The sequence below is a fragment of the Xiphophorus maculatus genome, chromosome 4, assembly GCF_002775205.1.
Source record: "Xiphophorus maculatus strain JP 163 A chromosome 4, X_maculatus-5.0-male, whole genome shotgun sequence".
NCBI lineage: Eukaryota > Metazoa > Chordata > Actinopteri > Cyprinodontiformes > Poeciliidae > Xiphophorus > Xiphophorus maculatus.
Window position 1 is genome coordinate 13,352,825 of NC_036446.1, and position 26,582 is coordinate 13,379,406.

The 26,582-nt window shown below is 38.1% G+C and overlaps 2 protein-coding genes across 3 annotated transcripts; both read right to left on the minus strand.

Annotated features, from left to right (window-relative positions):
• Positions 1-585: 585 nt before the first annotated feature.
• LOC102222010 (putative hexokinase HKDC1) lies at positions 586-16,257 on the minus strand. Of its 2 annotated transcripts, XM_014470696.2 has the most exons (21): positions 16,049-16,257; positions 14,133-14,295; positions 13,875-14,032; positions 13,656-13,778; positions 13,479-13,574; positions 13,223-13,322; positions 11,447-11,630; positions 10,392-10,547; positions 10,080-10,313; positions 8,794-8,935; positions 7,717-7,870; positions 7,443-7,582; positions 7,187-7,306; positions 7,005-7,100; positions 5,845-5,944; positions 5,507-5,619; positions 4,324-4,460; positions 4,047-4,202; positions 3,855-3,942; positions 1,644-1,789; positions 586-1,560 (listed from the first exon to the last, which is right to left on the minus strand). In XM_014470696.2, exons 1-21 carry the CDS (start codon positions 16,109-16,111, stop codon positions 1,425-1,427), a joined length of 2,805 nt encoding a protein of 934 aa, XP_014326182.1. In that variant the 5' UTR covers positions 16,112-16,257; the 3' UTR covers positions 586-1,424. The 2 variants fall into 2 exon arrangements, with proteins under 2 accessions (XP_014326182.1, XP_023187701.1); XM_023331933.1 differs by lacking the exons at positions 11,447-11,630; positions 13,223-13,322; positions 13,479-13,574; ... (2 more) ...; positions 14,133-14,295; positions 16,049-16,257 and adding exons at positions 10,650-10,724; positions 10,794-11,398.
• Positions 16,258-17,273: 1,016 nt separating this feature from the next.
• On the minus strand, positions 17,274-26,319 carry supv3l1 (Suv3 like RNA helicase). Its single transcript, XM_005804230.2, has 16 exons — positions 25,891-26,319; positions 25,697-25,774; positions 25,034-25,141; positions 24,841-24,955; positions 23,842-24,010; positions 23,026-23,137; positions 22,632-22,709; positions 22,408-22,499; positions 21,406-21,586; positions 20,581-20,674; positions 20,213-20,332; positions 20,010-20,109; positions 19,835-19,915; positions 18,575-18,751; positions 18,107-18,255; positions 17,274-18,019 (listed from the first exon to the last, which is right to left on the minus strand). The coding sequence occupies exons 1-16, from the start codon at positions 26,171-26,173 to the stop codon at positions 17,635-17,637; spliced, it is 2,322 nt and encodes a 773-aa protein (XP_005804287.1). The 5' UTR covers positions 26,174-26,319; the 3' UTR covers positions 17,274-17,634.
• Between the last annotated feature and the right edge of the window lie 263 nt (positions 26,320-26,582).

Sequence of the window (26,582 nt, forward strand, 5' to 3'; positions counted from 1 at the left end):
ACTTATTAATTGTAATTCACTACCTGTTCCTAACATTAATGCAAAACTGAGTCTCAAACCAAGAACTGAGGTTTTGAAATAATAAATTTTTAATATCCAGACTCTAGGCAAATTTTAAAATAATACACCACCTTTAAGAAATCACAGCTGAATGTTAGAAATAAAATTTTGCACAAGCAGGAGACGTCTTATTGTATAGACTGGAGTTCTCACAGGAAATAGAACAGAATAAAATATACTTTAAAAATTGCTTATTCATTGACAAGCTACTTTATCTAAGATGTTAAATAGTAATAAAACAAATGTAACCATAAGAGTTTCTAAGTATACATCACCTAAGAGAGATGTAATTCATCTAACCATATGCTAACCATAGACAGTATGTGAATGTTTATGTGTACTCCTCTTTCTAAAACCCGACATAAACCCTTATATCAGGAAAACTGAGAGTCTAATCAGTGCACAGCTAACAGAGGCATGTGGTCGCACAGCTGTAGCTTTGACACATTTTCCCACAGCGCTCTGATGATTAGAGACTGGAGAGCTCTGCTTGGAGGAACAGAACAGCCAAATACGAGTTCAAAACAAAGTTAAATTCTTATATTTACAGCAATTCTTGCAAAAGAAAACTATTTAGTCAAGTCAAAGCCAACAAATGTAATTTTGCTGGAATTAAACCAACACAAGAGAAGTAGATAACTGTGAAGAGAAAGGGAATTATACATGGTTCTTCTACAGTTTTACAACAAAAAATCTGAAAACTGTGATTTGTGTATATATTTAATCTTCCTTAATCAGATAATCCTAAATAAAATCTTCTGACTCCCTTAAGAAGTCATGAAATTAAATAACATCCAAACAGAGGTACAACAGGTTAAAAACCAAAGCCTTACAAGGGCCTAAACATGTCCTATATCGAAATCCATTTGAAAATATTTCCAAGATTTGAAAACTGATCTTTATATATGTAGTCCGCCAATTGTTACTTTGCACAATTCAGATTTCTTTCTGAGAATCCTCTGAAAACAATTTGTCCTTTTCCTTCCACTTCACAATGATTCACTTCTTTCTGAACTTCTAAATCCTAATCATTTAGAAATGTATAGATTTATAGAATGACAAGAAATTAAAAACGTGATCACTGCATGTGTTTATTATAAACAAACCTCACGTTGAACCATAAAAAGAGAAGAGAAACAGTTTTCACAAGTTGGAGGAGAAGCAAATCTAACCTGTGGCAGGGCATGCTGACTATTTACTGTATATAAGGTCCCTTAATATAATAAAAGTTACCAGACAGTCACTCTTATATGTAAAAATCCCCTAATTTAGGTGTAGTTCTATTAACATTGAAAGTTATTTGCACTTTTTCTCTCTTCTGTGTTGTTTCTGGGGAAAGTGTTATCATTTCCTGTCCTGTACGGTCACTTCTCCTGCTTCTGTCGGACCACGGCTGCAATGAGGGCGGCACCTTTCCCGCTGCCCTCCTCTGACGGCAGGAAGGTCACATTGCAGTGGGGAGCCATGACCCCCACAGTCTCCTTCAGGACCTGCGAGAAACTACAAGCAGCGGCAGAGAGAATAAAGCATTTAGGGATGAACGGATGATTCACACAGCAGCAGCAGCAGCAGAGATAACTCACTGAGGATGCAGTTTATACAGAGCGCCGTCTACGCCCACAGCGATGCTCAGACGCTCCAGCCCTCGGTCTTCTCTGATTTTATCCACCACTGCTGCCATTCCTGCTCCACACATCTGAGCCGCACGACGTGACACCGCCCCACATACCTGCACAACAATCGAAATGCTCATCTTCAGCTAGCTGAGACACATAACACCACGACTGCTCAAAACACATTACTCAATATCAACAGCATCAAGCTGCACAATTATTTTTGAAGAAGCTAATAAAAAAATGGAGACATTCTGTTTCTAAAAATGATCACAGGTAAAGTTAAATCTTCTTACAACAGAAAAAGTTGGCAACATCGCCAATTATTACACCAATTATTCGTTTTTAAATAATCAAATTCTTTGCTTTGTCTTGCAGGCACCTCATCTACCCTGTGATTTTTACTGAAAATCTGATTTTAGTTAATTTGTTAAACTTTCCTAAACACAGCTAGCGTTTTCAAACAAAGAGCGACTTAAAGCCTTATTTTGTTGTTCAGAATTGACCACATTTTGTTCTATTTGTTCCTATTGAGTAGGTAAAATTATCTTCTTTGGCCCTCTAGTTCTGTTGACCTCATGATTTTGGTCCATGTGTCAAAAAGTTTGGACACCCCTGTCTGAAGGTATTAATAATTTGGTCTTTTGCAAGTTCTGAAATTAATAAAATGCAACTTAAAAGTGCACAAAGACACTCAACACCTATTCTGTTGTGTCATTTTTAAATGAAAGATGAAGTAAAAATAGAAAAACCTTGTAAAAAATAAGACCAATAAGTAACTGGATAAGTTAAAAATGTAACCATAAATGTACCTATTTCTTTGAACTTTGTTTACATATTGATTTCCAAGAGGGATTGAGATTATTCGAGTCATAAATCAGACATTTCCATGTGTTTTCCTAAAGAGGAACATTTTAAGGAAGCATTTCAAGAGTTACACTTACCGAGGGCTTTAATGGAAAAGTGCTAAACTCTGCAGGTCAGAAGCTGTGACCTGGAAATAACCAGCCAATCTCTGGCTGCATATCTTTCCATACTGCAGATTAGTTGGTTACTTCATTCCCATAAAAGGAAGGGAGGTTTCCATTAGCCACACCCTAAAACTTGGAAATGTTTGGAAATCTGCTATAGATGCTTATCATCTATAGCGGAGGCGTCAAACTCAATTTGAACTTGGGACACATCAAGATCATAAATGACCTCAAAGGGCCAGTTGTGACAAAATTTGTCAATAAAACTATCAATTAAACTATTAAAATGTGAATAAAAAGGCATTCGATGAGTCCTTCTTAAAGTTAAATAAACTTGTTTCACATTAAGCAGAATACAGATAAAAACTAATTTGATTTGATTGATAAAATAATATTTAGGAAATATTTCTGAAGGCTCTCTTTATGTGTCTCTCTAGAGTCAAGAGGGCTGAATAAAAAGCACTAGCGGGCCGGATTTGGCCCCCGGGCCTTGAGTTTGACCTGCAACCTTTACAACCTAACGAACCATTTTGCTGTGAGGACAGACAAATAAAACTCACTTACAGCCATAAATGTCACATGGCTTTTTGAAAAAAGATAGGACAAATATCTAGTGCAGGAAATTTGTTCTCATTTTTTAAGAACCACCATGTTATTCCTGTTTCCAAGATTTAAAATAAAGAACAACATAAAAGTGGATGGATATTCTTTTTTTGTATTCTGGTTGGAAAATGTAGAAAAAAAGTAGATCTAAAACATTTTATTGGTACTTTTCATGCCATTATTTTTGGAAATCCAGTGAAAAACTGCTTAAAAATGCATTTGTTATATCTATATTTTAAAACATTAATGGGTGTTTTCTAATTTTTAGTCAAAGTTATGACGAGCTATTGTAAAAGGTTGCAGACCCCTGATCTACGTTATATCAGATTAATGTTTTAGTAATCTTCATTTATTAAGAATAATCTTCCTCTTCCAGGAGTTAATAAATATGAAACCTATAAAACTTTACTGAGACATTTGAGTGAAAAAAGGAAACTAGGTGTTAAAAAGTGGAAAAACTTGAACCTATTAGTTTTAAAAAAAAAAATCAGTTTACAGTCAAATACAGGCTTTAAATGTTTTACACAAGATTTAAAGTATGATTGACCAAACTACTTACAGAAACCTGTTGCAGTTCCCTTCAGAAAACTAGAAAACTGTTTCATACCTCCTTGACAATGATGCTGTCGTCACAGGTGCCGTGCAGCCCCAGCTGCTGCAGAATAGACCTGACCTGCAGCAGAGCCAAGCGATCGCTATGCAGAGGAAACACAAAGCAGCAAACATCTAAAACTGGAGAAAAGAAAAGAAAAACCCAGCTGGGAATGCGCCTGAAATATTCCTAAACCGCTTCTGCTACCTCTCTATTTGTGAGAGATATTTTGTTTCAAATATCCCGGGGGTTTTTAAGGTTTCGGTGACGTGTCCTTTGAACAGGAGGCCTCTTCGGGTCAGATCCAGTAAAACCTGTCTGACGATTTCACCCAGATACATCCCACTGGTCAGCTTTTCAAACCTGAACATGAAGCAGAAGAAAATAACTCGACTAACGAACACATTCGCATGGAGAAACAGGCTCTGCATGTCTCTGCTGCTGGAAGGAGAATAATAATAATAAATGAGGAATATTGGATGACCTTTGTTTTCCAGGGTTCACTGAGTGTATGTCCACTTCGGCATCATAAGGTGTGATGATGTCTTCCAGACAGCGGTCATCGCCCAGACCGCCCCACTCTGTGTTTACACACATCTTCAGGTCCGACTTCACAGCAGCCTGGAAGCAAACAAAAACTAAACCATTAACTAGGGCTCCATCTAATTATTATTTTAGTAATCAATTATTTGGACGATTAATCAGCTATTCGGATCAAAAATTGGAACATCCTGTTGATTTTTTATTTAACCACTTAAGCCCTTTTTATGCAATATTAAAACTACATTAAAAGATGAAAAAGAAACAAATAATTCAATTCCTGTTTATTATTTTTCCGATTAACCGATTAACAACTGGATAGAAAAAGGTGATCAATAAGAGATTTTTGAACTGGCTGAAGCTAAAATTGAGGAGTTCTGGGTAGAATATTTTCTTAGACTAAAGATTTTTTTTATCTTAAGCACAAAATATTATATATATATATATATATATATATATATATATATATATATATATATATATATATATATATATATATATATATATATATATATATATATATAATTTTAGGTTAAACCTATATGATGTTCATTAGCAAATGGCCTTTTTGGAGATTGTTTACTCCAGTTAACGATTAATCAATAATTCAATTAGTTGACAATTTTTTTTCTCTCTCCCCTCTTTGAGGGGAGCCCTTTTTGTGGGCTCTAGTGTCCCTTACATGAAAGTAGGCTGACAGGAAAGGGGGGAGACATGCTGCAAATATCACCGGGTCCGGGAGTCGAACCCGCGACTCCCGGACCCGGACCGAGGACTCAAGGCCTACAAACGTGGGTCACGCTAACCCCTACGCCACCACAGCACGCCCAGTTAACAATTATTTTAAAAGTGAATTCATCACGATAAAGACAATTAATTGTTTCATCCTTTAATCCTCTAGGTATGGAAGAGGATTAGGGCCCCTCAACAAAAAGATTTCAGACTTTAATCTCAGAATTCAGGATTTAATCAATTTCAGAATTAAAACTTTAATCTCAAAGTTATGTCTTTAATCTTATATTAAAGACGTAGAAGTCGGATTTTTTTTTTCAGTGCCCCTAATCCTTTTCCATAAGCATGAATATAATCTCTTCATCCCTCTAATTTCCTACAATCTGCCTCTTTACCTCGCCTTCCTCTCCTTCCGACGTCTGTTCATTTGTCTTCAGGATGCCGTTGCTCTGTTCCAGCTTCTCGATGTTCTTCAGTTCTTCCATGTAGCAAAGGTTGGAGCCTGTTCCTGAAACACAGAACACCAGCTGGTTTTAGTTTAGGCATTTTCACCAAACGTTTTCACTGTTTCCCAGTAGGAATACATCATAGCAGCCATTTACGATGCTCCTTCTTCAATTGGTTAGGTTGAATCCAGAGCTGACGCCTCTCTACAAACCTTCATGCTGTCATAACCACAGTCCCAGTGATGAACCAGAATGTCTTTTATTCGTAGAGACTCTCTGTGACATACCTGCAATCATTCCAACTTCACATTTAGGATCCTCATAGGCGCAGCTCATCATGGTCCCAACTGTGTCGTTGACTAAAGCAACGATGTCCAAGTCAAACTCCTGAAGGCATGAAAAACACCAACACACACGTCACTGAATTAGTTATGCCTTACAAAAATACTCACACCTCTGGGGTTTATTCTTTTAGATTTTGACACATTAGAAACTTCAAAACATTATTTTGATTTTATGACAGACAGACACAAAGTAGATCTTGATTGTTAAATGGTTTATTTGAAAGGGTGTGCGTACGACTGATATAACACTGTCATGAACACAAAGGAGTCTTCATGAAAGTGTCATTCGCTAAATAATTACACTTTTAATGCAAAGTTGAATTAAAAGAACATTAAAAGAATGACAACATTCATAAACACTCATGAAGACTCCAGTTGTGTCACGTTTACGTGAGTCTTAATGCTGCAATTTAAACTAAATAATTATTTCACAATATGCAAGAAAAAAACTGCCCTCATCTAGTTAAAGAGCCACAATTCTCTCACAATATCAATAATTTAAATAATTTAAATTCTTGTTTCAAATTGCATGAACAAAATTTCTAATCTGATAATGAATTTTATTAAACATTACAATAAATTCAGCTCAGAAACATTTAGTGTGAACAAAACGTTCTCCTCAAGCTTTGCAAACTTAATAAAACACAGGAGTCAGATCAAGGAAAACGCACTTCCATCTCAGGATACAGAAGCATGAAGCTAAGCATTCTGGGAAATAGTTCCCAGTCTTGTCTTTATCTTCTTTCAGGTTTTTTAAGTGTTAACCAAAAAAATCTAGTTTATTCAACTCTTTATTCCCTGCAGGAAGGCGAACTTCCTTCAGCCCCCTGTAGTCCAGGAAGTCACAATATAAAAGTTAACACAACTTACTACTGTAAGTTTATCTTTAACATTTAGCTTCAAAATCTAAAACTCACTAAATTTATTAGACTTGAAGAGTAGAAGATAGTTGACACAACTAAATGTGGCTGAAATGTTTTAATTGAGTAAAATATGTTGACGTAGAAGAGCTACTCTAACTTGAGTAATATTTTTGGCAACCCTAACATGCATTCCAGTCCAATCTTTGCTGTATAATAAGAGTTTGTGTTATTTGGACTCACGTTGCGTCTTCTGATGGCCTCTCTGAGCATGTTCACAACATCTTCTCCTTCACAGTCCGTAGCCTTAAAGCCTTTGGTCCAGCTCACCAATGTGCCCTACAATCATTTAAATAACAAAATAATGCTGGATGTTTTTTTTTAAGTAAATCTAACAGAGCTCAAAGTGATACAGGTTCACCTACTGTATCAATGCCTGACTGCTGACAGGGGAAAGAGAAGGTGAATCCTGCAGGAAGGCGAACTTTCTTCAGCCCCATGTAGTCCAGGAAGTCACAAACACACTGAGCCAAGTGGTCAAACAACTGAGAGAAAGAGATTTGACAAATCACTGAACTGGATTTTATCTTCTACTGAAACTTATTTAGACAAGCTGATATACGATTGTCTATTTCTCTGTAGAGTTATTTTGTTTGCATGACGGCTGAAGGCTTGCCTTACCTCCTCTCCAGTTCCCTGCATTATCTCCAAGGGAATGGTGTAAATTTTATGGTAAAGTCGAGATTTTTGTCTTTTAAATCGCACAAGCATAGCTCTGAAGTTTGTTCCTCCCAGATCCAAGGCGAGGTATTTCCCACGCTCTGAAAAACCAAAGAATTTTGATGAGGACTGAAATGTTTTATATTAGAAATAAATTACGATAAGATGGTAGACAGAACTGTGTGTCGCTTGGAGAATGTGGGATGTTGGGGTGAAGACCAGTTTATTTTCACACCTGTGCCGTTCGGTGTGTGGTATACGAAAGAGGGAAGCATTTTAATGGTGCAGCCTTTGCTCTTCAGCCCAGCCTCCAGGCCTTCCCTCATCCTGGACTTCACCAGCTGGAGCTTCTCTTGGTTCAGAGTGAACAGAGACAGAGCTTCACCCACCTGCAGGAACAGAGAAACACCGTGTCAGGTTTCCTATTTGCACGTCACGCCACGCTCTCCAGAACTCCGCCATGACGGTTGTCAAAACAACCAATGCGCCTGTAACCTAAAACTGATTCTATTTCGTTGACTTCACTTTAAAATGGTCACAGGATGATGTGCGGTCGGCTGCACAAACAGACAAGGATGCAAACCCAACCTGTCATTTTACTGTAACTTTTAATGAGAAAAAATATGGCGGCCACGGATAGCAGCCGTTAATAGCAATGGCCGTCTGCCGTCGGTGTAATCGTAGATTTGCAGTAAACACTTTTTACAAGGCAAGAAGATTACCTTGTAAAACATAAGTATGATTAGAAAGATATTAAATATCGCATTATGGAGAAGGTAAGTGTATAACCATTAGTAACCATGGAGACAGTGGCACCATCATGTAGCCTAGCATGTATGGAAAAAAAAACTGGATAGCGTTTCGTCTGTTGTACGTTTGTAAGACTTCTCCGGTGTAAGGGGTTTATGAAATAGTGAAATAAATCATGTGGTGTGAATTCAGGCAAAATTGGTAATTAGATCAACACGTTAAAAGAGGGAGGAAGTACTGATGGGTTTCTAAGCTAACTAAAACTTTTATAAATACCGCCGTCTATGACTATGAGCCTCAACCAGGTGTGTTACGTTCACAGACAAATTAACTCGACTCGAACAAGTGGAATCCATGAATAAACTGGCAAAAACAACTTTGGAAAACAACTTCAGTCGCTCTGTTCAACACTCCCGTCCTACACTTCCGACGTCTGTCATGGCGCCTCGAATGATTATGTGACGCAGTTCCAAAGGGTCAATACCAAGGAGGGTTGTTTTTGGTTCACCTGTGAAGAAAACGTATACAGACACCTAAATCTGATCTGATCAAGCAGTCTGACCTTTCGCCTCTGTGATGTCAGGCGCTGGGCGACCGCTGCCACGAGGGCAGCGCCTTTGCTGCTGCCGCTCTCCGAGAGGAGGAACCTGACCTGGCAATCAGGAAGCAGCCGCCGCACCACCTTATGGAGGCGCTTAGGATACCTGAAGAAGTGTGAAAGTGTGTGAGTGAAGCAGCAACACACCACCCTGTCCATGAAACATGGCGACGGCAGCATCATGCTGCAGGGATGCTTTTTTTTTTTTTTTTAGCAAATAAAAAAAACTTTGGACCAGGAATGGAGCCCTGATATGCTAATTGCCCCTCCACCAATTAAAACGCAAACAATTCTCAGGACTTTTTTTTTTCAGCAAAAAGCAGATACTTACTCCACTGCACATGCATATAATCATATAATTTATTTTCAAGTTCTTCTGTGTCTTTTCCCTTTCTAATGCCACCCTGGGCATCTGCCCAAATCAAAAACTGCTATTGCTTGGGACGGGAGGAGGTTTGACTTCTTGCAATTCAAGAACCGCAAGAACACAACTAGAACTACAATCGCTAAAAATGTGTAGATTGTAGTTTAGATCAAACAACAATCATATGTTCAAAGGGCTTAGTCAAAGTCCAGACCAAAATCTAATTGAGAATCTGTTACAAGACTTAAGAACTGATGCTCTTTATGCAACCGGGGGAATGAACAACAATTTCAGTCGGTTGAAGAGTGGAGGTGATGAGGCACGCTGTTAAAAATGAAGCAAAATGTGATTCTATATTTGCTAAAAAAAAAACAAGAAAAAAGTTTGAAAAGCATTTCTGTGTAAGATCCAAATTAAATACAATAGTGCAGCAAAATGTGAAAATATTGAAGCTGTATAAGCACTTCTGCATGGCATTGTATGTTATATAGACTAAATCTTTTCAATATTTAACTCTTAAGTAATAATAATTTTACCTGTCACGGTGAAAGACCCCAAAAAGATTCAAAAGATTTATGTTTTTTAAACTCTTATAAAAATCTGACATAAAGCTTGTAGACAACTGATAAAAATCCATGTAAAATCAAATGAGTCACAAAACAGGCAATAACAGAATATAAGAAAGCCCTTAAAATAATATAACAAAGGGGTTAAATGCTGCAAAAACAGGGCAAAAGACAAATAAACAAATATTTATGTGATAAATAATGGCTTGTTGTTTCAGAATTTAATCGGGTCCTAAACTGCCTTGAGAATAAGTCATTTCTGTGCTTTTGTCCTGTATTATTCACTCCATATAGTGTGATTTTTGTCCATGACGACTTACTGTGGGTGTGTTTTGTACACAGTGCCATCAACGCCGACTGTGATTCTCAGTCCTCTCAGGTTCCGGTTCTGCTTGATCCGGGTTAATATGGCCGCCAGCCCCGCCGCCACCAGATTCGAGGACCTGAAGGACACGATGGTGCTGATTTGCTGAACAGCGACGCAGTCGTCAGGTGAAGGGGTCAACTGCAGGTGAGTCAGGATTTCCTTAGTGTTTATCAGACCGTTTATGTACCTAAAGAAGAAAAAAGCACATTATTAGAGTTCGGGCAGTTTCCAGATATTGTGAAGCAGAAATATGAAGTGGGCTTACTCCTCCATCGCTGCCACATCTGCAGTGGTTATCTTCCCTTTGGTCCTCAGAGCGTCTGACACATGCCCATCAAACAGCAGTCCCAGTTTAGCCATCTTCAACACAACCAGCCTCACCAGTTCACCCAGGTACATCCCACTGACCATCTTCTCAAATCTACAAAGAAAAAGCATAAAAAGAAGGTATAAAAAGAGTTTCGTGTAAGAAAGACAGCACTGATTATATTAAAGTGAAGTGGGAAAAAGAAGCCAGCCTGACAATCTCAGAAGATGATTGGGGCCACATCTGTAAGATACCATGGACAACAACAAGATCGAAGGTTTGGCGTGAATTCTGCTGGAAAAATATTATAAGATTTTTCATAACCCCAAAGCAGAAACGATACCAGGGAAGGGGTTTTACCTGCTGGAGATGTGGAAGGGATGATGCCAATCATTTCCATATTTTCTGGGACTGCCAAACCATCCAGCAATATTGGTCTCAAATCCATAATCATTTACAGAACATCTTCATTGCTAATTTTCCTTTAACTTTTGAATGCATATTTTTATGTAACATACCGGTTGACAAACTGAACCACAACGATCAAAAACTTCTGTTCATTTTACTGGCCGGGAGCAAAAAGGCCCTTACAAGGAAATGGCTTAAACGGGAACCTCCAACAACTGATGACTGGATAAATGTAGTGAAAGAGATCTATGTACTGGAGAGACTATCTTTTTCCATTAATGTGCAGAGAGATACTTTCTACAAGATATGGTCAAAGTGGACAGAATATGTCAAACCTGTTGTGTCTGATTTTTCGTAAACCTTGCTGTCATTCAAGTTTTGGTTTTTTGTTTGTTTTTTTTTTTTTGTTTTTTTTTCTCTCTCTCTTGTCTAAATTAGAAAACAGAGGAAGCATGTAAAAATGTGAATGTAATCGGTGTAATTATATAATTGTATTGTAATGTGCTTTCTCAATAAAAATGTTAATATAAAAAAAAAAAAAAAAAGAGTTTCGGATGAGCCAGAGTCACGTCGTATAAGAAGAAACAGAGAAGAGTTTGTCTAACGTTTGTTTTCCAGGGTTGAGGGAGGCTGCATCGACGTCTCTGTCAAAGTCAGTAATAAAATCATCCAACGCCCCGTCGTCTCCGAACGCGCCCCACTCGGTGTTCACACACATCCGGCCCTCGTCTCCCTGAACCAGGTCGATGTGACGCAGCTCCTCCATGTAGCAGGCGTTGGTGCCGGTTCCTATGCCCACAAACACACACGTTGCACCAAACGTATACACATGAAGCCACACGTGTCTCTGCATCACTGCAGATTTTTCACATTGCAAACTCATGTTTCACTGCACGTTGATGTAGTTTTATGTGATGAAATAAAATTAAAACGTTCAATTTGGTAAGGGTGCTGAAGTAATACATGATTTCAAAATCATGTATTACTCTATCATGTATAAAATCTGAAACATGTGCCCTCTTTAACTCTGCTGCCCCTAATTTAAATCTAGTTCCAATAGTAAATAAAGTCCATCTGTGTGTAATTTATTCTCATTATAAATGCAGCTGTTCTGTGACTCATAGTGGAGGCAGCATCATGCTGTGGGGAAGCTCCACTTAAAAACATCTCTAATTTACGGTAAAATAGAGGGAGCTGTTGGTGCCAGAATTTTACCATATGTGTACGGATTTTACCACATAAATATGGTAAAAATATATATATTTTATTTTATATATACCATATTTATATCTTGCATATAAATATGGTAAATATTTATAGGGTAAAATTTGTATTTATATATATTTAAATACAGAATATTCACCTGTATGGAAAATATTTTCACCTAGAATTATGGTCAAATCTGTAAAGAATAAAACTGTATTTATATCGATTTTACCATATATAAATATGGCAAAAATATTTATATTTATATATACAGTATAACTATGGTAAATATTTATACGGTAAAATCTGTATTTATATGTATTTTATCGGATATATATGGTAATAAATGGATTTATACGGTTACCTTCTGGCAACCACAGCTGCCGGTGTTTTACCGTAAATTAGAGACGTTTTATTTACAGTGTAGTGAGAGTTGATGGGAAGATGAAAGGAGCTACAAACAAGACCATAAAGGACTTCACATCGGGGATGAGATTCACCTTCCCAGCAAGACAATGACCCCAAATATACACCTGGATTTACTGTGGACATGTGGACAAAGCATGCACGTCCAATTTCACTGAGTTTGAGTTGTTTTGCAAACAACTGGCAAAAACATGCCTCATGAATGTATGTATGTATAATACTTCACAATTATGAACATCTTTGTGTTGGTCAATCTCATAAAATCTCAGTAAAATACATTTAAGTTTGTGGATGTAAAAAGGTAAAGACATTTTAGCAAGAAAATGTAAAAACTATTTTTTTACTAACAGCGTAATATCAACAATGGCCACTAGGAGGAGTCAGTGGATTCTTAAAGATGTCTTGTAGTGTCTTTATTTTGTAACCGGATAAGAACAACCTATAAATTATTTTAACCTAATTATTATTTCCTTTCTCTTCTTATTGCTAATATTAATATATTTATTTATAGATGAAATGAAACAGATAAAAAACAGATTGATACACTTTGCTTTTATATTTTGGACCTGAGGTTAAAATCTTGATGTGCCTTTGGAAATAACAAATATATTTTTCAACCTTTTATGTCCATTATAATCAGGCCACAACAAAACGTGACGATATAACTTGTATTGAAATTATAAGAAGACTGGGTATATTTTAAAACATTTGAAAGGTATCGGCTGAAACGATGCGAATGTTCGTCTTACCGATAATGAGTCCTACTTCACAGCACTGGTCATCAAACCCACAGGTCATCATGGTCGCCACAGTGTCATTAACCACTGCCAGGACATCTACGTCCATATCCTGTGGCGCGCAGGAGAGAAAAACATTAAGACACAAGCTGCATGATGGAGGATTACATGAGGAAAAGCTTGAAATAAAACTTGTAGCTTTCTCTGAGGGTTTTTCTGAACAATGGCATTACTAATAAAAACGTTGCGGTGGATTCTTGTGCCGTACCCCGGTTCTGTCAATGGCTTGCCTGAGGGACTGGACCACATCTTTCCCCTGAAGGCCGCGAACTTTGTAGTTTTTACACCAGCTTAACAACAATCCCTGCAGAGCAGAAACGGTAAACAAGAGGGATGAACTCGGGGTCGTCACAAAGCAGATTTCTGTGGATGGAGGACATCCTACCTGATCCAAACTAGGGTGCTCACATGGGAAGGAGAAAGTAAAGGCTAGCGGATGCTTTTTCTCTGGACTCATGTTCTTTTCATGCAGGAAATCCTTCAGAGACTCTGAGACATGGTCAAATAACTACGGATGAGAAACCAGACAAAGGAGAGAGAAGGAAGAAAAGACCTCAGCTCATGTTCTGCTTGCAACCTGACCAACATTATTATTTTATTTTACCTCAACAGCTCTCCCTTCATGCAGCTCCTCTGGTATTGGATAAGTTTTCTCCTCCATCTCCACTCCTCCCTTCTTAATCCCCTCATCCTCTCTGACTTTCACTCTGAGAACCTTAAACTTGGAGCCTCCGAGATCCAGAGCCACAAACTGTCCTTTCTCTGCAGGGGTGAACAGAAACCGGAACAAAGTAAAGTCCATCACCTTGCTTCTGCAGTCCACAGTTTAGTTAGTCAGTTAATCTATGTGGAGACGTTTAACCTGATCCATCGGGAGTGGAGCGGACATGAGTCGGCAGCATTTTCACAGCTGCAGCGGCCAGACTTTCTGCTGAAAGTCCTTTCTTCATCTCAGCCAGAAAACGGTTTGAGACGTCGACGAGCTGCTCATCCTGCAGACGCATCGCGTGCAGGAACCTGTCCACCTGTACGGAGAAAAGAACAGCAGGAGAAATCCAGCTGAGTTAAAGGGAAGTGAGCTCCACTGGTTTTCTTTACACAGAACTGGAAGAGTTATTTTGTGTGCATTTAGAGTCCAGCCTGACTTTTTTAATTTAAAAAAAAATAAATTTTAAATAAATATTTTTGCAGCATCTCTTAACAAATATAACTCATATAATATCTACCAAAGTATTTAACCAATAAAAATAGAAATTGTTTTCCAAAAACATCAAGACTACTCGTTAGTTTATTGATGCGTTATTTTGCCTTCTTTTATTTATCTTATTTTTTTCCTGATTACAAACTAACCTCAAACTTAAATACAGCTTATATTTACAATTTTGTTTTAAAGTTATTATCTACAGAGCCAAAAGATGTGAATACCTACAACGCATTTAGCACTCATTTTCATCTTATCTAACTTCTTTTTTGCAAATATTCCCAAGTGTGGTATCAGTTTCTATTCAGTCTGGGGCTGTTAAATAAATTTAGTGCAACAATTGCCTCCAGAAGACATAAAAGTTTTAAAGAGTCCTCCTGTGTGTAATTTCATCTCAGCATAATCTGACGTTTCTTTTGAAAACAGAAAATGTGTGGCACAGATAATCAAAACATTGTTCAGGAAAGCAGCCGGAATGATTAAAACTATGAACAGATTCACGTCTCAATCGGATAATCTGTTTTCAGGACAACTATTTCAGGTGAACTCTATAAAACTGGAATTTCTAGATAAGAAGCAAGAAGTTATTTTTATAGTTTGCCACAATCCATGGAGGAGATGGCAGCCTGAGAAATAATGCTGCACATTCAGCTGAACACACCACAGTAAAGGTGAAACACGGTGGTGGCAGCATCATGGTACTTCCCTGGCTTCAGCAGAGACAACTAGCTTTAATTGGAGAAAATATAATAACTAAAATAAAAAATGTGGCTTTAAAGGTAAGCATGGAAGAACCAGAGACCCAAACTGGTTACTGGTTACTATGGCGATTCATTTATCCACATATATACACTGAGCATGACTACTTCGAGAACTTGGAGTGAAATAAAAATACAGGAAAAAACTTTGAGATAAAACAGGATAAAGACGTGTACATAGATTAAAATTAAGACTTTATTAGGAGCTTAGTATTTATGAAAACGTAGCGCACATTTATTTGGAGACGTAACTTGTTGAAATCTGACTTTTGTCATGAGTTTATGAAACCGTGTCTCGCTATCCAGAGTTATTACTAATGTGCTATCTCTGCTTGATTTAAACACGTGCATCTTCTCTGGGAGTGTCGGTACTTTGTCCCTGTAAGACCAGCAGTTAAATGACTGTGTTGAGCAGCAGTGTGTGTGTGTGTGCGTGTGTGTGTGTGTGTGTGTGAGAAACAGAGAGAGAGGGAGATGTTAATCATTAAGGACCAATGGTGACACAGTAACTAATGATTACAGCACGATATTACCTTGTTACAGTGCGACTTTATATGTCTAGTTTCTTAATTTTAGTAAGGTGGCATGTAAAGCAGCTTTAATACAAATATTTGTAATTTTAGGAATATTTTTTTGTCATTTCTTTTCAGTCAAATTCTGAAAACCAAGACAGGACTGCAACAGAAAGAAGAACTTTAAATAATTTGAACTAAACCACTAACTAAATGCAGTTATTACACAGCTCCTCTACATCATCAAGTTGTAAATAAACAAACAAAATGCATTAACTCCTCCGAGTCTCACTGAAGAAACTCCTACCTTCTTAGTAGGATCCTCCTGAAGTTTGGAGAAGAAGAATGAGACAAGATGGACGGCTAACATCTTTACGGTCCAAACAGGAAGAACAGAAACTGAGGGCTCGTTTGTGCACCTGTCAGAGCGCAGAGAGAGAAACTGAAATGACTAAAATACAGAAATCTGTTCAATGTTATCTCTACACATTCTGAGTCGTGATCAACCTCTGCACCAACTCAATGATTAACAAGCCAATCCCCCCCATCGTCATCACACGTAGTCCATCCCTCCTGTAGTTTCACTGAGTCATAATGGAGTAAAGTTTATTAGTGCATTGTTTTCACCTGTTAGATGCAACTTTATTAAATTTTAAAGAGCGATTTCTCTCATTTTTCTCAGAATATCATTTAAAATATATAAAAAATGAGTGAAATAACATGGATTGATGATAGATTCATATTGAGATATCCTAGAAAAATGCAAATATTTTAAAAATATTTTTATTGGCAAATATCTGCTTATATGTACAGACATGAAAAATACTGAATTTCACCTTTACAATGAAACAAAGTCTCTCATTATTTTAGCTCAAACCAATCTGCAGTGATGAATAAACCAAACGGGGAAATTCACATATCAAAGGTAACAACTTCTATGCCACTGATTTCTCGCTTTCCAACAAAATCCTTCCTTAGCTACACAGGAAAGTTTGTTTTCTGGGATTTTAGGTTATTCAGGTTGCAAAATTAACTCAACAGCTGGGAGTTAACCGGAGTTATTTGAGTTCACCCATTTGTAGCGAATATTAAGCGAATAAATACTGTGGAAATATTCAACAGCCCATAAATATCCACGACTCTTGACCCGGTACAAATGTCCAGATGCAAAACCTGCTGTTGTGTCCATCCACAGTCAGTCCTGATTCAGAGTTCCCACATATCGTTAATGTATAAATCCCAGCGTTTTCCAGACTCAACTTCCCAGAATTCCCAGTTCTACTTGCACTTCAAAAACTAAATCTAACCAAGTATTTTTGTCTAGTTTCTAAAGCTAATGACTGAGCACACTTAAAATAAGACAAACTAACTTAAAAGTACGTTTTCAGCAAGATATAGAGGCTTTATAAAAATAAATACATATCTGTTGGCAGATAACATATAACAAGGAAAAATAATCTGCAAATGAAACTAAAACTTTTTCATCAATAATAAGGAATTATTTACTTACAACAAGCCTCTATTTCTTGCTAAAAAGTCACTTGTAAGTTAGTTTTGTCTTTTTTCAAGTCTACTGAGATATTTGGACTGGAAACTAGACCAAAATACTTCATCTAGTATGTTTCTGCAGTGTAAGTCCAAATGACACAAAGAAACAAAATGAAAGGACGACATGAAAGGAAAGACGGAAATGAACGAAAAGTTCTATCAAAGACAGATAGAAGAAAATAAAGTACGGAAAGAAAGAAGGAAATAAAGAACAAATGAATCTGGGAATGAAGTCTGGTTTTGCAGGTATTTTTCTTGGAAAAAAACTTGGAACTGCCATATTTTCATCTCCATTAGCGGTAATTCATGATTAGCAACCGCTAACTTTTAACAGTTCTGAGTCTTTTATTTCTTGTTCTTTCTTTTCCCTTTGATGCTCTTGTTATTAAGCTCTTCGCCGAGTAAACTTTGACCCCCGCCTTCCTGCCTCAGGCTCTTCGACCACTCCCTCTGCAGCTGTTTGAGCAGATCAGGAGTCAACAGTCCGTCTTTCACCAGGCGGCTCGCCAGAGATTTCTCCATCGTCCCTGCCGAGCTTCTCTGACCTCTGCTTCTGCTTCTGCTGCCGGCAGCAGCTGCAGCGTTTTGCTCCGGCGGGTCGCTGAGGTTCGGGTCACTGGCTCGGATCAGACGGGTGATGTTTCGGACGCCCTGCTGGATGATGTTGTCCAGTTCCTGCTGGATTCCCCGGATGGCGGCCGTATCTGGAAACATATCCATGAAACGGTAGCTACGGAAAACCAGAGAAAGGGTTAGAGCTGTGAGCGTTCAGAAACTAAATCCAGGCAGAGAAACCCGTGTGAAGAAGGTGCATCACCTTAACCAGAGGTACAGATCCAGAACGTCATGCACAGCTTCTAGGTGGACCAGGTCCTTGATGTTTCTGGGTGCAGCCAGAGGCCAGCCGATGTGGCGGCAGACCCAGTCAAACGTCAAAGGCTCGTCTCGACTAAACTGACGCGCAAACTGCAACGTTTACAAGGTTTGAGTGAGAAAGGCAAAGCTGTGCAGGACAGTGAAGCTCATCAAAGATGCAGTTTGTTCTTTTCAACAGGAAGTTATGAAATTATTCTGCGCTGATTGGTAATAACACAGCAGCAACAATGCTCTAAATCCCAAAGGTTGAATCAAGACTTTTATTTTGGAGATTTGTCTGGATGATATGACCATAAACTTTTAGCACTGCGACTATAAAAACACTTACTTTACAACCTCCAGTTTAATATTCCTCAATAAACCATCATGAATCTGATCCATTCCTCCTGTGCGAAGCTTTTCCTCTTACCTTTAAGAAGGACGTGCAGACAAAAGGCTGCTTTTTATTAATGGGTGCAGTGCAGAAGACGTAGCGCGACCTCAGGTTGAGTGGAATATGTTGAATCATGTCAGCCAGAAACTTGAAGTCGTCGATGTTGCAAACAAAATACAGACCGTCCACCTGAGAGAGGCTGACGAATATGTCCTGAAAAACAAGGACACAAAACAAAACTGTGTTAAAGCATCGAGGAACTATTTCCTTAGCATTGATCAGAACTTATAACAGGTTTTTTTTTTTTTTTACCAGGTTGAATAATTTTACATGATCAATCTTGAACAAATGTTTTGCTAAATCCCAATTACTTTGCTTTTAATGAATATAGATTTGTTATTTGAAAAGTTTATTTCCAGTACTGCAGAACTTGATAAAACAGAACCTGATAAAACTGTCTAGTTTTGTTTTTAACCAGAGCAGGTCTAAGCAATTTGGAAACAAAAAGTAAAACTTCAAGCTTCTTATTTACATTTGAAAGCAGCTGCTGTTGGCAATATATTGACACCTAGTGGGACGAAGTGGAAATTGCAACCACTTGAACACTTGGCAAATTATATATATTTTAGCTTCTGAACTCTATATTTTATTGCTTAAATTATAGGTGATTTTATATTTTGAGCAGCACTTTGAGTAACCATAGCCATTTTTAAAGGGCTACAGGAACGACTCTGACTTGATCTAAAAATGTTGGATTTGTGGCACCTGTGTTGTTTTACCTGAGTTTTTGTTTTGTTTTTATATTTTGAAGACCTGCGTCTGGTTCTGACAGATCCAGTTTACCCTTCCAGTAATAGGTCTCACTTAAATGTTTTATTGGTTTTTAATAGAGACAAACGGATCACGCTTCTTAAGATCGACTGTGATTTTTATTAACCTCTCAAATAACTTTAACACTTGGAAACAATGCAGCCAAAAAAAAACATCCTCTTTTTTGGGTTAAAGTAACGTTTATTTGATTTTTTATTAAACCCCCCCAAAAAAAGAGAATTAAAGACCAGGTTATTGTTTGCAGAACAAAGACGGTTGGAGTTTATAGTTTGATGCATTTTAAAGAAAAAGGAAAATAAATGTGAATTATTTTAGTATTAGACCTGGTAGAATTGTAGCTATTTAGAGAAAACTAAGAGAAACTGCAGCTAATAAAATACTATAATACTTCTGTGATTAGTTTAACCTCTCAAATATCAAAAGAAGTAGAAGTGAGAGCAGGACTGGGTACACTGCTTTACTCACTACAAGGTTGGAGAGTGTAGCATCAGGGAGCTGATAGGCAAACATTTCTATCTGCTCTGCAGTGGGATGGAGACCTGCAGTCTGAGAAAAACAAAGTTTTAAAACATGGAGTCACGGTGTGATGCACTCTGACCCTACTGTTGGTGAGACCGGTGAGTGTGTGTGAAATAACCACCTCTATGGGATCAACAGAATGGCTGAGGATTTCCTTCAGGACAGGCAGGTCGTCTCGGTGCATGGTCGTGACCTCTCCCTCTTTAAATACGGAGGAAAATCTGCAACAGAGAGAAAACAGACAGTAAGTTCATCCCGGCAAAAAGGGGAGGCATTTTCCAGATGTCCAAAATGAGGAAATAGTCAAACAGAAGCGAAACGGACCTCCCTGCTCGACCTGCAATCTGCAGCGCCTGCGATGTGCTGATGGTCTCCATCTGCTTCTCTCCTTTCTCATTAATGTTGGGCTTCACCAGGGAGTTAAAGATGATACGTCTTATACTCCTGGACAGCATCGAAGGAGGATAAACAGGCAAAACAAAAAAAAGTAAGGTGATTTGCTTTCCTTACTTTGACTCCAGTTGTTGATTTTGTCTAAATATGTGTTTAAACTGCACATAAATACAAATCAACTGTATTTAAATAGATCACAAACACTTCAGATGGTATAATTGAAATTCCCTTTGGTTTCCTGCAAGCAATTTTCTGTTTGCATTAAAAAAATGGTTCAAAACTGACTATATGTCACTTACAGGTTGAGGCCCATGCCGATAGCATCTGTAGCAACCAGGATCTTACAGGGGTCGTCAGGGTCATTGAACTTCTTGGCCTGCGACAGTTTAGTGCCTGCAGTTCACAGGAAAGTTCATAAACATGTGGCATGTAATAATAATAGTAACATTAAACAAACAAATCAGAAAACAGAAAAATAAAATGTAATTGTAGGAGTAAGAATACCACTGATTTCTACAAGCATACATGACTTCTTTAAAGATAATTTTGTATATTTCAAACATTTTTAAGCTGTTTTGAAACTTTACATCTCTGAACTGATTACCTTTTTAAAGTCTGATACAGAAAATTACTATTTTATTACTTCATCACATTAAATAAAGTATTCACAGGGTTTTAAAGGATTAATTAGCTCAATACAATCTGAAATAAACCTTATTTTCACATTCAATTCTTCAATAAGGATGCCAGCATTCAACATAAATTAATGCATGTTTGTGTATTTTTGATCCATCTTAGAGGAAGTATTTTATAACTTGAAATCACACAAGGCTTTCTGTAATATTTAAAGGCTTAGAATCTAAAACAACACTGGTTATCTGTCATATTTTTATTTTCAACATGCTAGAAAGAAAAAAGTATAAAAATGACCAACAAATAGCGTGCCAAAAATGAGGAAGTTATTTGGTAATTTATTTTATATCCACAGACAAATACACAGACAAGTCCGACACATGACTTTTTAAACATTTAAACACTAGCTAACATGTGAACAAATTAAATTTATGTTTTCTTCTAGACAGATGGATATCGACCAGCTTATATGTACCTCATAACACACTCACCTGGAGGTAAACTACCATAAATTACGGCACATTCCTGCCCTCTGGCCTCGATCTGTCGGTTTAAAGAGTAGATGTCGTTTTTACTGAAGCACACGATACAGTCTCCTGGTCTCAGGTTGTCCAACGTCTCCACAGCGTGATCCAGGACTGAGAACGGAGTCAGGCGTTTGTAGGTGTGGACCTGCGGAGAGACGGGACGGCGTGAAAGAAGGGTCAGGCGGCGAAACCGACACCGACGGGTTAAAACCAGCGTCAGGAAGTAAGGCTGGACGATGCGGCTGGAAAACGTATCACAATACAGGTGTTTCATACCAGTTTATTGGCAATGCTGATAATTAATGATTCACTTTTTTTATTTTAAATATCTGAAATAGTGCCAAACTAGTGCTGCGACCGTTCTTCTTTTCACTCCACAGTTGTTTTTTAAATTTTTAAGCAGTTATGAGGCGCAGTGGCTGAACTTAAACTGCTTCTGCGGCAGTTACTCAAGCTGTTGCTAGGTAACCAAAGTTGAGGTGGGGGACTTGAAACTTCTTTTTACCCAGTAGGTTGTTGCTAGGTAACCACAGTGAGTGAGCTGATTCTGCCAACCTTTTTTTTTTTTTTTTAACTTTATTTCAAACAAACAACATAGAGGATCTTTAACACAATGACAAATATTACACTACTATGATAAAAACAAAGAATAACCATAGACATTGACAATGCTGGTGTTAAGGTATTGCAATTTTCAAAGTAAAATAAATAAACTAAAAAAACAAAAGTGAAATAAATATATAAATAAATTGGTGAAATAAAACAATGTGTACCTTTTTGTGTATACCATTTTCTGTCCCTGAGAGGTTCAGCAGCTAAAGGTTTCCACAGCCTACATCCCCCAGAATGCTATTCTACATATTGAATATTCTATCAAATACACTATCGATTGATATTGATCACTATATCACAACATATTTATATTGTTATTGATTTATTGTCAGGAAGTTTCCCTTTCAGTCTCACCTCCACCTCCTCTCCGGTGGTATACATCAACTCCCGGATGAAGTCCACAGCTGCTGCTTCTCCACACACGTGGATCTCCTCGGCACACAAACCTACACAAACAAAAATTCAAAATACTTTACTGATCCCAAAGGGAACTTAAACAACAGAGGGTGACCAGACACAAATCACAGCATGAGAGAGAGAGATTAGAAATGTTTAGCTTGTGTTTAAATGTTGCAAACCGAGTAGAGCTCTGGTCCACGCCCAGCCTCTGGAGGGATCTCTGATCATCTGAATTTCATCGATTACAGCCACCTCATCTACAGATGCACACAGAGCAGAAAATAAGACATTATTTAAAGGTTAGTCCATAGTTAGAAACAATGTTTACAGATATAATTACATCGGCCCAAGGGAAACCAGACACTATAAGCTCAATATTAATAATTTAATAAAAGAAAAATATAAATTACTTTCATTTTATAATTTTTCCTTACTTGTTTAAGGTTAAAAGACAGAAATCAATTTTTTTTTCCCCCAGTCATAGAAGAAAATAAAAGGAGAACAAAAATCCTAACAGTTAAGTAATAATAATCAAACAACAAATCATCACATTCTCCTTCAACACCTACTTACAGGGTGTGTTGACGCTGCACATCTCGATGGTGCACGCCACGTGTCCAGCTGCTCGGCCCTCTGGGTCTACGAAGGTCCGCTCCTCCCCGGTAACCAGGTCACACGGTACACCCTGCAGCACAGACACACAACCCAACATGAACAGCCGTTAATATCAAATGTCACCATCAGAATATGGAAACGCGTACAAAGGAAGCAGAAATATTCTTTGGAGACACTTTAGTTGTCGTGCAAGCTTTAAAATTCAACCTGTGAAACTTCCTTGAACAAGTTAAAATCGAATAAAACAAGTTAGCAGACAAAACCTAGACACTCCGGTTGGGATGCTAGGTAACAGGGTTGGGCGCGGCCAGGGTTGCTAGGTAACGAGACAGCGCCTGCTGATTATTTATGTCTTTATATTGGGAAAGATTTTTAAATGGCTCATTCTCTAGACACCAAAAGACATTAACTTATTGTCAGAAAATAATTGAGTGTTTTTTTAAGTGCTTGGACTCTTTCTAGAGGCATAGAGACTCAAATGGGAGTATAAAAACATGCAGAAGATTACTCTTTGATCTAGGCAGCTAAGATGTTTTGAATCATTCTACTACTTAATGTTTTCGTAACATCCATTAAATGAACATGCAACACATGCAAACATCTCCCAAGCGGAGATGTTTGCATGTGTTAGGGTTAACATTTAGATTTTAGCTCCAATCCAAATGTTGCCACTAAGATTGTATATGTGAAATAGAGCCAAGGCTTCAAATGTGACTGACTGAGGCTGATCAACAGTTTTTCAACTGCGATGAAAAAAATAAAAAATGGACGCACAGCGCCGTTGCTCTTCTCAAAGATTTCGTGGGCGAGAAGTTTCAGGGGACCACAGTAGACCCCAGACTTAGCCGCCAGGTAGCGCTGGATGGCATGGTAGGTTTTCCCGCTGTTAGTGGGTCCAGAGTGAAAGACCACCTTCCTCTGGATGGCTCGGGCCTCAGGGTACCTGGTATAAACACAAAACATTCAGCTCCTTAACTAGTGTAACTTTTACAGGGATTTGATGTGATGAACCAAGCAGTAGTGAATCATTTTAATGTGGAAAGAAAATAACACATGGTTTCCAAATTGTGCTGCGCTTGTTACATGTATTTCCATTCAGACACCCTTTTTGCAGAACAGTCTTTTGCTGTAATTATAGCTGCAATAAAGTTTCCACAGGTTTTGCAAATCTATAGACTGAGATTTAGACACACTATTCTTTAGAAAATACCTCAAACTAAGTTGGTCTGGATGGAGAGGATCAGTGGACTTCAAATTTTCAGGCCTTGACAAAAATCCTCACTTGGATTTAGGTCTAGATCTGGGGTGTGCAACCTTTGAAATTCAAAGAGTCAAACCTGCTTAGGGGTGCAGTTGTTACATTACCTTTTAAAAATCAACATGTTTCAATAAATATCTATTGTAAGAAATCTGTGGTCATTTAAAAAAAAGCAGCCAATTATTTCTATTTTTCAGTTTTAAGATAATGGAAAAAAAATCGCAACAAATAAATTTTCTTCTGTTGGACGTTGATATTTGTGGAAATGTGGGTAAAAAAGCAAAAAGCCGACTAGAAAAAATATTTCTGGTACTTTATGTGCCATTCTGTTGGAAACATGAAATGAGATTATTCCATGACAAACTAAAAAGCAGCTAAAACTTCCATCATAGTCATTTAGAGACATTGTGGAAAGCAAAAAGAGCCACTTGTAGCTCTATGATTTGTTCAGGCCGATGTTTAGCTGATTATTATTTAACCACTGATTTATGTGCAATGATAACTGAAATGTTTACCAGTTTGCTGGGACTCTGAGGTCGGATATCTTTCTCAGGTCATCCATGCAGTCCAGCATGGGGAAGATTTGTTTGGCATGACGCATAAAGTATGGGTAGATGTCATCGATGTGACCTGGGGAGAAGAAGAAGACGAGATGTAATAAATGTAAACGTTATTCTAATGAATTAGTAGAAACCTGAGGTGGCGCACCTGCGTTGCAGCAGATGTCGCTGAGGATGATGTGCAGATCAGCAGGGAGGGCCGTCATCTCCAGAACGTACTTCCTGAAGCTGATGAAGGCTTGGTGGAACAGACGAGCTGTTTGTTCGCAGAAAAATTACTTGATCACAAAAGGTGAACGAAGTTGCATGAATGTCAACATGTAGTGAAGTGCAAAGATATTCACACATCCAGAAAATGTTCATATTTATTGCTACTTTTTTACTGTTTGTGCAGCTGAAACACTTAATTCCTTACATGCGGATTAATGAATAAATCTTACTTTGGCACAATATGAACACATAACTCATTGTGGAGTTTTATGTGAAGGATAAATCTAAAGTATGGCGAAACTGTGACCCTTAAATAGACTCCAGTTCAACCATTTGTCTTTAGAAGCTACCTAATTGGTAAATAGAGTCCACTTGTGTGTTAATCAATCTAAATATATATGCAGCTACTTTGTGAGGACATTATGGCTTTGTTGAGAACATTAGTAAACAAACATCATGAAGACCAAGGAACACAGCAGGCGGGTCAGTGAGAAAGTTGTGGAGAAGCTTAAAGCAGGATTAGAAATATTCCAGGTTAAATGGTTGAACATTTTTCAAAGACCTGCATATAAATCCTTAGAGGACCACATCAGTCACTCACCATCCAGGCCGTGGTCTGCTGCCAACTTTTGCATCTCTTTTCTTTTGTAAAACTTGTTCAAGACTTTCAGCAGCTCATCTGAAAATCCCAGGAATAAAAGCAGATATTAACACCAGTTAAATCAACTTTTCTCGGTTGTTAATCAACACTCGCTCAGAATATCCCTCCAAAACAAAGAAGAAACTGTGGATCACTTTTGTCCAGCGGTTGCGTCAGTTCTGCTCCCACGGTCCCATCAGCCGGGTCGTCTGTCTTCAGCGAGACGGGGACAAACAGCGAGGTGTCCGGAGCCTTGGGGGGGACCCTATTAGAGGAAACATTTCTGCAGCAAGCCGCGGAACCAGGCAGCGAGTGCTGGAGCAACAGCCTAGAACCAGAAATCACTCTGCAGCCGCCTGCGGTGGTGTGAGCAGTCCGGGTGTTGAAGATGCATTGAAGCCGAGAAAACACAAAGTACACGGTGCGGTTCGCTGACATTACTGCGGGCGGATATGTAACCGAGCCCCGGCAGGTTCTCTGGACCTTTCTCGAAGTTGTTATTACCACTCCATACTGTTAAACTGCGCGAAATATTTAGCTCACACAACAAACCCCAGCAGAGGACGGTCAACACATTTCTGGTATTACCAGCGTGGTACAGGACCGCTCTGCCGAGAGATATGCCTGTATAAAAACCTTCAACGAAATTTAATTATTTTATGTTTTCGAAAACGATATTTTAGAAGTCTATTTTAACGTAATATTCTAATATTACGTAATTATATTTTATTTAAAAATACGCCAGTTGGTGGGCATTTTACAAATACACTAATGAGGCATATATAAGGACACCCTTAAAGCTGATCTCGAAGATCGCTTATCAAACTAAGAAGCTGGTCACGATAGA

Bases quoted from the DNA above. Each gene is read 5' to 3' on its own strand.
- LOC102222010 (XM_014470696.2), bottom strand. From the start codon at position 16,111: ATGTTAGCCGTCCATCTTGTCTCATTCTTCTTCTCCAAACTTCAGGAG. The intron at 11,631-13,222 runs GTAAGACGAACA...TTGTGGGCATAG, and splicing joins TGAAGTAGGACTCATTATCG to GAACCGGCACCAACGCCTGC. The intron at 8,936-10,079 runs GTAAGTCGTCAT...ACACTTCTTCAG, and splicing joins GTGTACAAAACACACCCACA to GTATCCTAAGCGCCTCCATA.
- supv3l1 (XM_005804230.2), bottom strand. From the start codon at position 26,173: ATGTCAGCGAACCGCACCGTGTACTTTGTGTTTTCTCGGCTTCAATGC. The intron at 25,142-25,696 runs GTGAGTGACTGA...GCGAACAAACAG, and splicing joins AGCAGACCACGGCCTGGATG to CTCGTCTGTTCCACCAAGCC. The intron at 21,587-22,407 runs GTGAGACTGAAA...GTCTCTCCGCAG, and splicing joins CCACCGGAGAGGAGGTGGAG to GTCCACACCTACAAACGCCT.